The sequence below is a fragment of the Ranitomeya imitator genome, chromosome 6, assembly GCF_032444005.1.
Source record: "Ranitomeya imitator isolate aRanImi1 chromosome 6, aRanImi1.pri, whole genome shotgun sequence".
Lineage (NCBI taxonomy): Eukaryota > Metazoa > Chordata > Amphibia > Anura > Dendrobatidae > Ranitomeya > Ranitomeya imitator.
In genome coordinates this window covers 370,346,745-370,359,536 of record NC_091287.1, presented here as the reverse complement: position 1 = coordinate 370,359,536, position 12,792 = coordinate 370,346,745, and the positions used below count along the sequence as shown (strand labels likewise).

The following is a 12,792-nucleotide window of genomic DNA, read 5'->3' as shown; positions in this document are numbered from 1 at the left end:
GATGTGTTCTCCAAAAAGGCGGCGGAGGTCCTTCCGCCTCATCGCCCCTATGACTGTCCTATTGATCTCTTGCCTGGTGCTGAGCCTCCCCGGGGTCGAGTTTATCCGCTATCTTTCCCGGAGACGGAGGCAATGTCACAGTACATCCAGGAAAATCTGGCAAGAGGATTCATTAGGAAGTCAGTGTCACCTGCTGGGGCGGGGTTCTTCTTCGTGCAGAAGAAGAATGGGGAATTGCGCCCATGCATAGACTACAGGGGTCTTAACGCCATCACCGTTAAGAATAAGTATCCTTTGCCCTTGATATCTGAGTTATTTGATAGACTTCGGGGAGCAAGGGTATTTACTAAATTAGATTTGCGGGGTGCTTACAACCTGATTCGCATCCGTGAGCGGGACAAATGGAAGACGGCCTTTAACACCAGGGATGGGCAATATGAGTATCTGGTGATGCCCTTCGGGCTCTGTAATGCCCCAGCCGTTTTCCAAGACTTTGTGAACGATATCTTCCGGGATATGCTTTCCACCTCGGTCGTAGTCTATCTGGATGATATTCTTATCTACTCTCCAGATATTGACTCCCACCGGAGAGATGTTTGCAAAGTCTTCGACCTCCTATGGGCAAACTCCCTCTATGCCAAATTGGAGAAGTGTATGTTTGAGCAGGAGTCTTTACCTCTCCTGGGCTACATCATCTCGGCCCAGGGATTGGCTATGGATCCTGCCAAACTACAGGCAGTGATGGACTGGCAGGAACCCCATTCTCTGAAAGCGGTGCAGCGCTTTATGGAGTTCATAAATTACTATCGTCAGTTCATCCCCCACTTCTCAACCCTGGTAGCTCCCTTGGTATCCCTCACCAAGAAGGGAGCGAATCCTAAATCGTGGTCCGAAGAGGTCTCCAAGGCCTTCACTTCTATTAAGTCCCACTTTGCTAGCGCTCCCATCTTACATTGTCCCGAGGTGGATAAGCCATTCCTAATGGAGGTGGATGCCTCTTCTGTTGGTGCAGGAGCAGTCCTCTATCAAAAGGATGCTCAAGGTCGGAAGCATCCATGCTTCTTCTTCTCAAAAACCTTCTCACCAGCGGAGAGAAATTACTCCATCGGGGATAGGGAGTTGCTGGCAATGAAGTTGGCCTTTTCAGAATGGAGACATCTCTTGGAGGGTGCTCGGTTCCCATTCCAAGTCTACACGGACCACAAGAATTTGGTCTATTTACAGACAGCCCAGCGGCTGAATTCTCGTCAGGCCAGATGGTCCTTGTTTTTCTCCCGGTTCCACTTCACTCTACATTATCTCGCCGGGGAGAAGAACATTCGTGCTGACGCTCTCTCTCGCTCCCTGGTGTCAACTGTGGAGGAGGAGGACGAGCCTCGGCTCATTGTCCCTTCAGAGAGTCTGAGAACCGTAGCTCCGGTTTCGCTTGAGTCTGTGCCTCCGGGCAAGACTTTTGTCCCCATCAATTTGCGTCCGGAGGTTCTCTCGTGGGCTCATTCGTCCAGAGTGGGTGGACACTTTGGGGCAAAGAGGACATCTGAGTTGTTGGCGAGAATGTATTGGTGGCCACATATGGTTCGTGACGTTGGAGACTACGTTCGGGCATGTGTCTCTTGTGCCAAAAATAAGTCTCTCCGTCAACGGCCAGCTGGGTTGTTATACCCTCTGCCGGTGGCAGACAGGCCCTGGGAGATGGTCGGGATGGACTTTGTGGTGGGTTTGCCCAAGTCACGTGGCTGTACTGTCATTTGGGTTATCACCGACCATTTTTCTAAAATGGTGCATTTGGTGCCGCTTCCCCGGCTACCTTCTGCACGGGCCTTGGCAGCATTGTTTGTTAAACACATCTTCCGTCTTCACGGTATGCCAGACAAAATTGTCAGTGACCGGGGTCCCCAGTTTGCGTCTCGGTTCTGGAGAGAGCTTTGTCGCCTTCTCAGTATCGAGTTGAATCTCTCTTCGGCATATCATCCCGAGACGAATGGGTTGGTGGAGAGAGCCAACCAGACCTTGGTCACATATTTGCGACATTTTGTCTCTGCTAAACAAGATGACTGGGCATCTTTGTTACCGTGGGCGGAGTTTGCTCTTAACAATGCTGTAGCTGACTCCACTGGACAGACCCCATTCCTCCTTAACTATGGTCAGCATCCGCGGGTACCTGTGCCCATGCCCGTGTCTTCCGCCGATTCCAGGGAGGCAGACTGGGCTGTGGAGGCACGGGACATTTGGGATCGCACTCAGGATGCCATTCGGGCTTCCAAGGAGAGAATGAGGTCCTCCGCCGATGTTCATCGGCGCCCCGCTCCGACCTTTGCTCCTGGCGACTTGGTGTGGCTCTCCGCCCGTAACATCAGGCTGCGAGTTGAGTCCACTAAGTTTGCGCCTCGCTACTTGGGTCCCTTCAAGGTTCTCGAACAGGTTAATCCTGTGGTCTACCGCCTGGCTCTTCCTCCACGCTTGGGTATCACCGACACCTTTCATGTGTCCCTCTTGAAACCCGTATACATGTCCCGGTTTTCCGAGTCATCTGCCAGGACATCGGGTTCGTCTACGGACGATTACGAGGTGAACGCTATTTTGGGGTGTAAGGTGGTACGCGGCAAAAAGTTCTATCTGGTGGATTGGAAGGGTTATGGTCCAGAGAACAGGTCATGGGAGCCTGCTGAAAACATTCGGGCCCCACAGCTCATTGCTGCCTTCGAACGTAGCGAGGCCCTAGGAGGGGGGGTAATGTTAGGAGTCGAGTTTCCTCTGCTGCACAGGGGGAATCTCGATCCGTCTCCGCTGCAGTCTCCCATTCTCCTCCAGCCGCAGTGGAGCCTGCTCAGCAGGGACGTCGATCCCAGCGTCTCGCTCAGTCTGACTCTGTGAGAAGAGTTACTGCTGCTTCTCCAGCTTCTGCCTGTAAAGCCTATACTGGTCAGCAGCGAGTGGACTTCTCTGGGACTAAGTCCTTGTCTGCGCACACTGAGCATGCCCAGGGCAAGATCTCCCGTTGGAGATCGAGGGTCATGTGCTCAGACTCTGCAGCGCATTCTATTGGTCCTCTTGGCAGGTCTTGGAAGGGCAAAGTTTCTGTGGCCGCTTCCTGTCCTGCAACTATATAAACTGCGCATGACCGCACGGCCATGTGCTAGTGTACAATTTAATACGTGTGTTTGTTGTGAGTGCAAGTCGTTCTTTAAATACCCCTACCCTATTGTATGATTGTTCGCGTATGGAGTATGGCTGCTATCTAGCGCCCGACTTATCACTCAACGTGTCACACACGTGTCAGCGTCTACTGCTGTGACCGCCAGTGCGGTGCCACGCGCCAGTGTGCGCTTCCTGACCCACGTCTGGGTGCTTAGTGGTGCCTGCCAGCACGGCACAGTTCGCACTTCGGTGCCTTAATTATATAACTCCTTTCACACCCAGTTGCGGTGTAGTGCCAGCAAGGGTCTAATCGGACTACAATCCCTGTTGGGGTTTAGTTCGCTGACCACTTGCTCGCGCTCTATGTGCGGTACCGCGGTCCTGTGACGCAACAGGATCGCTTTCTTCACGCTGGGTGAGGTTTAACCCACGCGTGTATACTTTTGAATACCGCCATATTGTCTGTCATTTCCTAGCAGCAGGTTTCACCTGCACGGTGGACCCCGGACTGCGAACGCATCTATATCATCTCTCTTGGTGCGTTCCGCCAGTCCTAACACCCTGTCATCGGCATTGACAGTATCGTATAGTTATGGGAAGCTACCACAAAAAGACAAATGACAAAATCTCGAGTTTGAGTGCTAGTACTTTTATTATTTTTATATATTCCTTTTTTTACATAGTTTGCAGAACATAGAAAAATCTAATAGATTACCTGGTCTTTTTAGAACATGTTTTACATAGGGAATTTAATTACATAAAACTCTAATAAGGCATTTATTTTGGGCAGTGAATTATAACTATAATTCATCTCCATTAAACTATTACTAAATTATGAAACTACTTATATATTGTCATATTGTCACTATAACCACATTTGTATCATGTGAGCTTATCTTTGTAGTTGTATTATTTGTGCTTAAAGGGGTTGTCTGGCCTTAGGGTAAAAGTTGAAATCACTTTAATGTGACTACAGACTTGTGAAACCTCACAGCATGCACACTGTGCAACATGAGAATTCTCCGGTGCCGGCGCCAGGTGCAGCGGGCACATGACCGCAAGTATATGATTTGCATACATGTGGTCACATGCCAACTAGACGTGCGGAGCCTGGCTCGATGCAAGTATATTGGACTAGGCCAGACACATCTTGTTGGAATTTGGATGGAAGTATGTAAATCGCTTGCTTTCAGTCACATAACAGACTGCTCCTGGCACCAGAGAATCCTCACAGCGCGCCGTTTCCTTCACAAAAAGAAACTGCGTGCATTATTAATTAGTTGAACATGATGAAACATTTCTAAATTCCACATTACAATTCTTCTTAAAAAATCTTTGCCCACCTATCCTGATTGACAGCATCCTTAGCATTTTTCATCATTCCTGCTGCGATCTTACACTGCTCAGTATAATCTGCTGTCGATAAGGCTGTGAAAGTGGAGGCTGAATTACACTCATGAGCTATCACTTAATACCAAGACTTATAAAGTGGTGATTAGTGTTGAGCGATACCGTCCGATACTTGAAAGTATCGGTATCGGATAGTATCGGCCGATACCCGAAAAATATCGGATATCGCCGATACCGATATCCGATACCAATACAAGTCAATGGGACATCAAGTATCGGAATGTATCCTGATGGTTCCCAGGGTCTGAAGGAGAGGAAACTCTCCTTCAGGCCCTGGGATCCATAGTGAGGTGTAAAATAAAGAATTAAAATAAAAAATATTGATATGCTCACCTCTCCGGCGGCCCCTGGACATCACGCTGGTAACCGGCCGGCTTCTTTGTTTAAAATGAGCGCCTTTAGGACCTGCGAATGACGTCGCGGCTTCTGATTGGTCGCGTGCCGCTCATGTGACCGCCACGCGACCAATCAGAAGCTGTGACGTCATTCGCAGGTCCTCAATTCCTAGAATTATGAGTTTAGTGAATGAGAATGACGTCGCGGCTTCTGTTTGGTCGCGTGGCGGTCACATGGGCGGCACGCGACCAATCAGAAGCCGCGATGTCATTCTCAGGTCCTAAAGGCGCTCATTTTAAACAAAGAAGCCGGCCGGTTACCAGCGTGATGTCCAGGGGCCGCCGGAGAGGTGAGCATATCAATATTTTATATTTTAATTCTTTATTTTACACATCCCTATGGATCCGATACCGATACCCGATACCACAAAAGTATCGGATCTCGGTATCGGAATTCCGATACCGCAAGTATCGGCCGATACCCGATACTTGCGGTATCGGAATGCTCAACACTAGTGGTGATTTTAAAATCAGGATTATACAACCATTCGAACATTGATTTTATAAATAACTATATCAGCCTTATTAGCTCTAAGATATCTATTTAATAAGGTATTCAGTTTACAACGATCGAATGAAAGCTTTAAAGGGATTGTCCACTATTCAGACCACCCTTTCCTAATCAATATCATTTGCCGCATCACTTTCCCAATTTTTGGGCAAATCTGACACCCGAAAGAAGGGGTGGGCAACCCAATTAATGCTTATGATACACAGTATCCATTCACCACTCCATTTTTTTTGTAATAATACGGTTATTTAATGACGAACAGATGGTTATATTTTATCAACGTATTCTACGGTGCCGTGCACAATGTGTATTGTTACTTAATTAGAACCTGTCCCTTTAATATCCAATTCCCTGTTTCATGCACATACTGAGTACTAGAGCCAAGGTCATTGTGATTAACCTACCAGTATGTTTATGTAAAGGTTCTAATTATGATTTATTAATGTGGCGTTTGCATAATAATAATAACATTTATGAAATGATAAGATGACTTCATTCCTGTAGTATAATCTTAAGGGAAAAGATTGTTGGCAGAAAAGGATGAATCCCATGCCTAGATTTTCTTCTTGGAACATTGCAGATTTAATCCATTAATGTCACTGCTGATTTTGTGGACGTTGCATTTTAGTAAGAGGATTATTTAGGTTATCTCCGTGATACAGAGGTGATCAGCTGTAATGCAGTTTTGTGAGACGCCCTCAGATTTAGGAATAAATGCATATGTTTTGTGAAATATTTGCAGATTCACATTAACATTTTGACTCAATAAATCTAATATTCCATCACGTATACAGGATAACGTATTTCACCTTCAAGATGTCAAATGTCAGTGGCGTGACATATATTCCTGCCATTACGACACAGCCATCACCAAATTGCACGAAACGGTTAGAGACAAGAAAATGACTTCATACCAAGACGTAGTTAGGATTTCAGCTCTTTTGCCGTAATTGCAAGATATTCAAGGAAAAAAAAATTCCCTTATTCTGTAATTATGAATGATATTGCCTCAGCCTATTTAGACAACATAAAACCAGTTAAATGCCATTTTGAAAGGTCAAAGATATTTCTTTACAGCATCTGTCGAAATCTTTTGCTAATATGCCTGAAACCACTGCCTCCGCAATTTCATTTAGAAGAGAAGCAATGTTTACATTATTTTTTCAAGCAAATATTAGGGCTGATCCAGCAATATTTTATGTTTGCGAGACATCTACTAATATATGGATCATTAGAGGAAAGCCTAGTAGCTACTACATGACAAGTAATTTATTGCTTGTTATATGTGTCAAGGGAGGCTCCAGGAAAAAAAAAATGTGCTTCACCCCCGTTATGAAGACAGAGACCGACTTTTAAATGTTTTCCCCATAGGCTTAAACATAGAAAGGAAAATCTTTCAAATGAGGATACAGAAGATAAGTATTGTAAATTAGGATCATTTATCTCTCAAAGTATAAAGTAAATGTGAAAACACATATTAACCTTAGCAATAATTCAGTATGGAGGATTTCACCTAGAAACGATAGCTATCCGAGCATGCAATTACATTTTAAATGAAATTCCATTTTCTTATATTTTTAAGCAGTTTGTGTCCTGTTCAATATGTAAGGGCAGTAAACAAATCCAATTATTTTTGCATGGTTGTTGTTACTATTTTGGCCCACCATTTACTTACCCTGACATACTAGCATAAATGACTTCTTGCCTTCTGCACTGTGAATTGGGCAAAGGTATCCTGCCTTTCTGTTAGGGGCTCTCCATACAGCTTCAATGTCACCTTGAGCTCACATAGTTTTGCTGCTTGATGGAGCACCCATTGGCAATTTAGTTCATACACAGGAACATCGTCCTAAAAGGTTTCAGACTAATCCTATCAGACAGATAAGGAGTAGGCAACATCAAAGCCTAGAAAGCTATTTTAATGCTCAATGTATATATGTTTTGAAGATGTCTACTTGAAGCTAACTCACCTTCTTCTTTTTCTAGTGCTTGTCCTTCTTATTGTCACTATGAGAAGAAGAAAAAAGGAGCCTTTAATTTTTGATGAAGAGAGAGATGTTAGAGAGAATATTGTAAGATATGATGATGAAGGAGGAGGTGAAGAAGACACGGAAGCCTTTGACATGACCACACTGAGGAACCTTAATATAATCCGAGACAGCAAGAGCAGGAGGGATGTAACGCCAGAAATCCAATTCTTGAGCAGACCATCTCTCCGAAGTGCTCCAGACAACTTAATCTTTAGAGAATTTATTTGGGAAAGACTAAAAGAAGCAGATGTGGATCCTTGCGCTCCACCTTATGACTCCTTACAAACATATGCATTTGAAGGAAATGGCTCTGTTGCGGAGTCGCTCAGTTCTTTAGAGTCAGTCAGCTCAAACTCTGAACATAACTATGACTACCTTAGTGACTGGGGTCCTCGCTTTAAAAGACTTGCTGACATGTACGGCACTGTTGAAGATAACTTGTACTCTTAGCACTGGAATACATGCATTTAAGGCACTAAACAAACTCAGTATTGACTGCTAAAATGTACATTTCTGCTCAATGTGTCATTAGAGAATCCTAATTTTGTGGATTTTTTTCCTCCTGCCTGAGGCACTACACTGTCCTAAAACTGGATAAGTTTTGTTTTTGTGTAATATAAAATCTACCACTACTTATAATATCATTATTTTCATGTTTAAATATGTTTCTAAACTAATGAGAAGAAGCCATCAATGAAAAACACGATGATCTGATTAAAAAGGGTACATCCATTTTTATAGCCATTTCAGTAGTTCACCTATATGAAAAATATTATATGATAGGGAACCTGTCATGCTATTATTGCTCCCCAAACCACCAACAGCATGAATTAAGGGTACTTCACACTGTGCGAGGTCGCTAGCGAGATCGCTGCTGAGTCACAAGTTTTGTGACGCAACAGCGACCTCAGTAGCGATCTTGCTATGTTTGACATGTAGCAGCGACCAGGCCCCTGCTGTGAGATCGCTGGTCGTGTCGGAATGGCCTGGACCGTTTTTGATCGTTGAGGTCCCGTTGGGTAGCACACATCGCTGTGTTTGACACCTTACCAACGACCTCGTTGACGACTCAGACACTGACACATAGGCGTGCATTTGCGCTGCTTTTTCCGCACCCGTCCGCTCCGATTGGTGGTCGCTACTGCATTCTGATTGGCGGTCATGCCTTCAACAGAAGGCGACATACTAGCGCTTCCATCCTTTGTTCCTGACCGCGTGGTGGTTTGCAGATCGTTGTAGAGTTCTCCGGCCTGCGACTCCTCTTCGATTTATCTATTCTTCAACGGTTCTTCTGACACCTATATTTTGTGCACGATAGGTATCGTTTGGGGTCTCAAATGCGTTTTCATTTTTCCTTAATTTATTTGGCAAGGCCGCCACCAATCAGAACGCAGTAGCGACCACCAATCGGAACTGAATGGGCGCGGAAAAGGCGATGCAAATGCACGCCTGTGTGACTACAATGTCACACAGGACGTCCCTCATCGAGGTCTGAATCGTCATAATAGCTGCCATGTGACAGGGTCACAACGACCAATGACATCGTTGTACAGGTCGCTACAGGTCGCCGCATCGCTGCTGCGTCGTTGGGAAGATCTCACTGTTTGACATCTCACCAGCGACCACATAGCGACGCAGCAACGATCCCTGACAGCTCGTATCGTTGTCGGGATCGCTTTAGCATCGCTAAGTGTGACGGGGCCTTTAGATCCAGGCTGCATGATTGCAGCCAGGCATATACTTCAAAGAAACGACAGAGCTTTAGAATATCTGATCAAAGACAATGGCCAAAGACGAGAATACTTCAACACTGCCTCTGGCTGGTTTCCCATAGCGAAAGTCCTGTCAATGACACTGAGTGGTGCTGGGAAGAGCCGCTAGATGTGGTGACAGACTAGTTTCTTCTCTGGCCATAGTCCCTCGCCAGATTTTCTAACTATATTTTCTCTGAAATTTTGGAGCAAATCAAAGACAAATATCCCTGACTGCAGTCATGCTCTGATTCATTATTCACATGTACGAGCAGCAGGAATCACGTGACAGATTCTTTTTAGGCAACTTGGAAATTCTTCCATTTTATGGTCCACTCCTATGCAAATCAACGAATGTGTACAGCAACAGCCTACAGTGACTGTATTTTATGATCCTCTAGTTATATTCCTGCCTCCTGCTTCTTGTTAATGTACATAAACAAAAAAGGTAGAGAAAGGAAAAAAGTATAACTGCCTGATCTGACTACACAGGACATGTTTGCAGTCTGTATGATGTAAACATTGAGGTTTGCATTGCGGCTCTACACCAAGAATAGTGACAAGTTTTAATCGATATTGAAATGTTGAGCCATTTCTACTTTTGCTGCATTTGAACAATTTCAAAAAATTGATGCAAAACTTTACATGCGGATAGACCAACCACCCACTTGACGGTATTGTCGGGCAATTGTGTAGCATATAAATAGGACTGTAGGCTTTTTGCAAATTGTATGCTACGCTATTAATTTAGTGCATCACCAGTCAATGTGATGGATGCACTTCTATAACTTTTAATCTTTGTTGACCCAGTACATTTTTGTGCAAAGTGAACTAGCTGTAGAAAGTGAAGCATGTTGCAGTGTTTAGTTATACAGTGTTTCAAATCATTCAAAACATAGACCCAACCAATCGTATTAATCTAAAAATGTCTTCATTTATGTGCACAGTACATGGATATAGTAAAAAATATGATCTTAATATTTTGTTTTGTTTAAGGTGTCATTCAGGATTTTGAAGAGACCGGCTAAAAGCAGAAAATAAATGAAAATAACCTTTACTCACCTATTAATTAATTAATTGCAGCTCTGGCACTACTACTCTGGTGGTCTCCAGTGACAGCTTCCCATACTGTACATCATTTACATGATCGCTGCAATCAATCACTGTCCTTAGCAGTCATGTGCCATGTATTCGACCATCATGTAACATCATGTCTGCATAACTTGCTGGGACCTGTGTTAAAACACTGAAGCAACAAGAATGAGTAATGGTTATTTTAATAGATATTGCAAACTCCTTTTTTCAATTTCTGGAATACAGCCCCCATCACTAAAGGAATATTTAAAGACAATATAACTGTTTAGTTATGTAAAACTATAAACAATAATTCATGGAAGGTCATAGTAGGGTTAAGTAAAAAAGGAAGTGCAACAAAATAAATTCAATTTTTTTAAATTGTTTTCCTTATCAATTGGATTCCTAGCATAAATTAAAGGTAATCTGTCAGTAGGGTCAACCCTTCTAAGCAGTCAATATGGGCATGCAGGTCATACGAAACTGAATAACATTATACCTTGATATCTGTGATCTGATGTCTTATTCCAGAGACATCAAAGTTTTTCATAATATGCAAATGAGCTGTTAAGTTTACAGTTAGGAAAACTCAAAAAGTAAAGTTCAGGGTCCGTAGCTTACACCTAATATCTGTGCATGGTCCCCAAACACGGACTTCTCTCAGAAGTCTGTCTTACAGGTTTGGCAGCTGTCCAACAAAGCTTGTTGTAAGGCTGCAGTGCAAGCTATTCCTGTGTGGCCACTGTTGGCCCTATCATAGCCATATCATGTATTGGCATGGCTGTGGTTGGCTGGCTGTGAACCAAGGAAAAAATAAATAAATAATAACAAAATAAAAAAAAAACATTGAGTGACTTCTAATTTTGATAACCAGCTCGAGTAAAACTGATAGCTGTGGGCTGCAGCCCTCAGCTGTCAGATTTATCTTGACTGTTTATAAAAATTAGAGAAGTCCCAATTCCATTTTTTTCAAGTTATTTGAATAATTAAAAAAAGGCATGGGGTCCTCCTTATTTTTGATAACCAGCCAAGCTAAAGCAGATAGCTGTGGGCAGGTTTTCTCAGACTGAGAAGAGGCCATGAATATTAGCCCTTTCCAACCTAAAATTAGCATCCCCCAGCTGCCCCAGAGAAAGCACATCCATTAGATTTGCCAATTTTGGTGCGTTTCCCATCTTTTCTCACTTGCCCTGATGCATCGGCAAGGGTGGTAATTATTTTGGGGTTGATGTCAGCTGACAAGACTGGAGGTTTGTAATGGAGAGGCTTCTTTCAGACACCCCCATTAATAACCCCATAGTGAAAATTAATGAAGACACACTGAAAAAAGTTCTTTAATTGAACAAAACAAAACCACTCCTTGACAAATCCACTGTTTTACCCATTTATTAACGTAAAAATGAAAAAATCAAATTGATACTCACCTGTTCAATGATAATCCATAATGGTTATGTCCCATGATAATCCCCAACTCTGCTATATCTGGTTGCATTGCTGAATGTTGGCAAATGTTACAGTTCTGCCAGGCAACCAGCTCATGCTGAGCATGAGAAAACACCTACGTGTGACTGACGGTAATTTCATTAAGAATACCACCAGTCATATGCTGGCATGTTCTCACGCTAACCTCAGTGTGATCTGGCTATCTTGCTGAATGGTAACATTATTGATGTCATCGTTAAGTTAGGGAACGTCGTGGGACATCAGCATTATGGATTTTCGGTGGACAGGTGAGAATAACTTACATTTTTTATTTTTATTTTTACACTAATAAATGTGTAAAGTAAGGTGAGGGAGCGTTTTGTTCAAATAAAGCTTTGCTCTGTGTAGATCTTTATTACTTTTCTCCTTCGCCTTATTGGGGGACACAGGACTGTGGGTGTATGCTTCTGCCGCCAGGAGGCTGACACTAAGTAAACATAAAAAAGTTTAGCTCTTCCTACGTTGTATACACTCTGACACTGGCTACCAGAGAATCCAGTTCATGCTTAGTGTCTGAAGGAGGCACACGTCTGGATTCCGGATCCTTCGGACCCTTGTTTTGTCTCTACATCGTAAGGATTGAGAGGGGCGACAGACCCTTTTGAGGGGTTCCGATCTCCCCAAACCAGCAACGGGCGAGTACATGCGAGTATGCTCCACGTATCCTTTCCCGCAACGTGGGATTGCATGCCAGACTTAGCCCTGACCACCCTAAGGTATTTAAGACAATAGGCTGTACAGGTGCCCACGGATGTCCGTGTGACTCCCCTGCTTGCTATACCTATGATTCAGCTGCGGTGATAGAGGGGTGGTGGACGGTCCCTCTCCCTATCTCAGCGAGTGAAGATGGAGCTAGGGTTCCTGCACGGTCATTTATTCTGCCCTCCCCCTGCTAAATCTTTAAAGCCACGCTTACCCACTCCTGGCAGTAGGTACAGATTGCAGAAAAGGGGGGCAAAAGGGGGCTCCTGATACAGCATGGGATACCTTTTAAAAAGGCA

At 44.0% G+C, this 12,792-nt stretch overlaps 1 protein-coding gene across 2 annotated transcripts in view; it reads left to right on the top strand.

The window, feature by feature from the left end:
* The window catches only part of LOC138642675 (cadherin-7), a 596,493-nt gene extending 585,376 nt beyond the window's left edge, over positions 1 to 11,117 (top strand). For both annotated transcript variants that reach the window (XM_069730993.1, XM_069730992.1), the window contains exon 12: positions 7,441 to 11,117. In XM_069730993.1, coding sequence (XP_069587094.1) covers positions 7,441 to 7,934 — 494 coding nt within the window. In that variant the 3' untranslated portion in view covers positions 7,935 to 11,117. The remainder of the gene's footprint in view (positions 1 to 7,440) is intronic.
* The last annotated feature ends 1,675 nt before the right edge of the window (positions 11,118 to 12,792 follow it).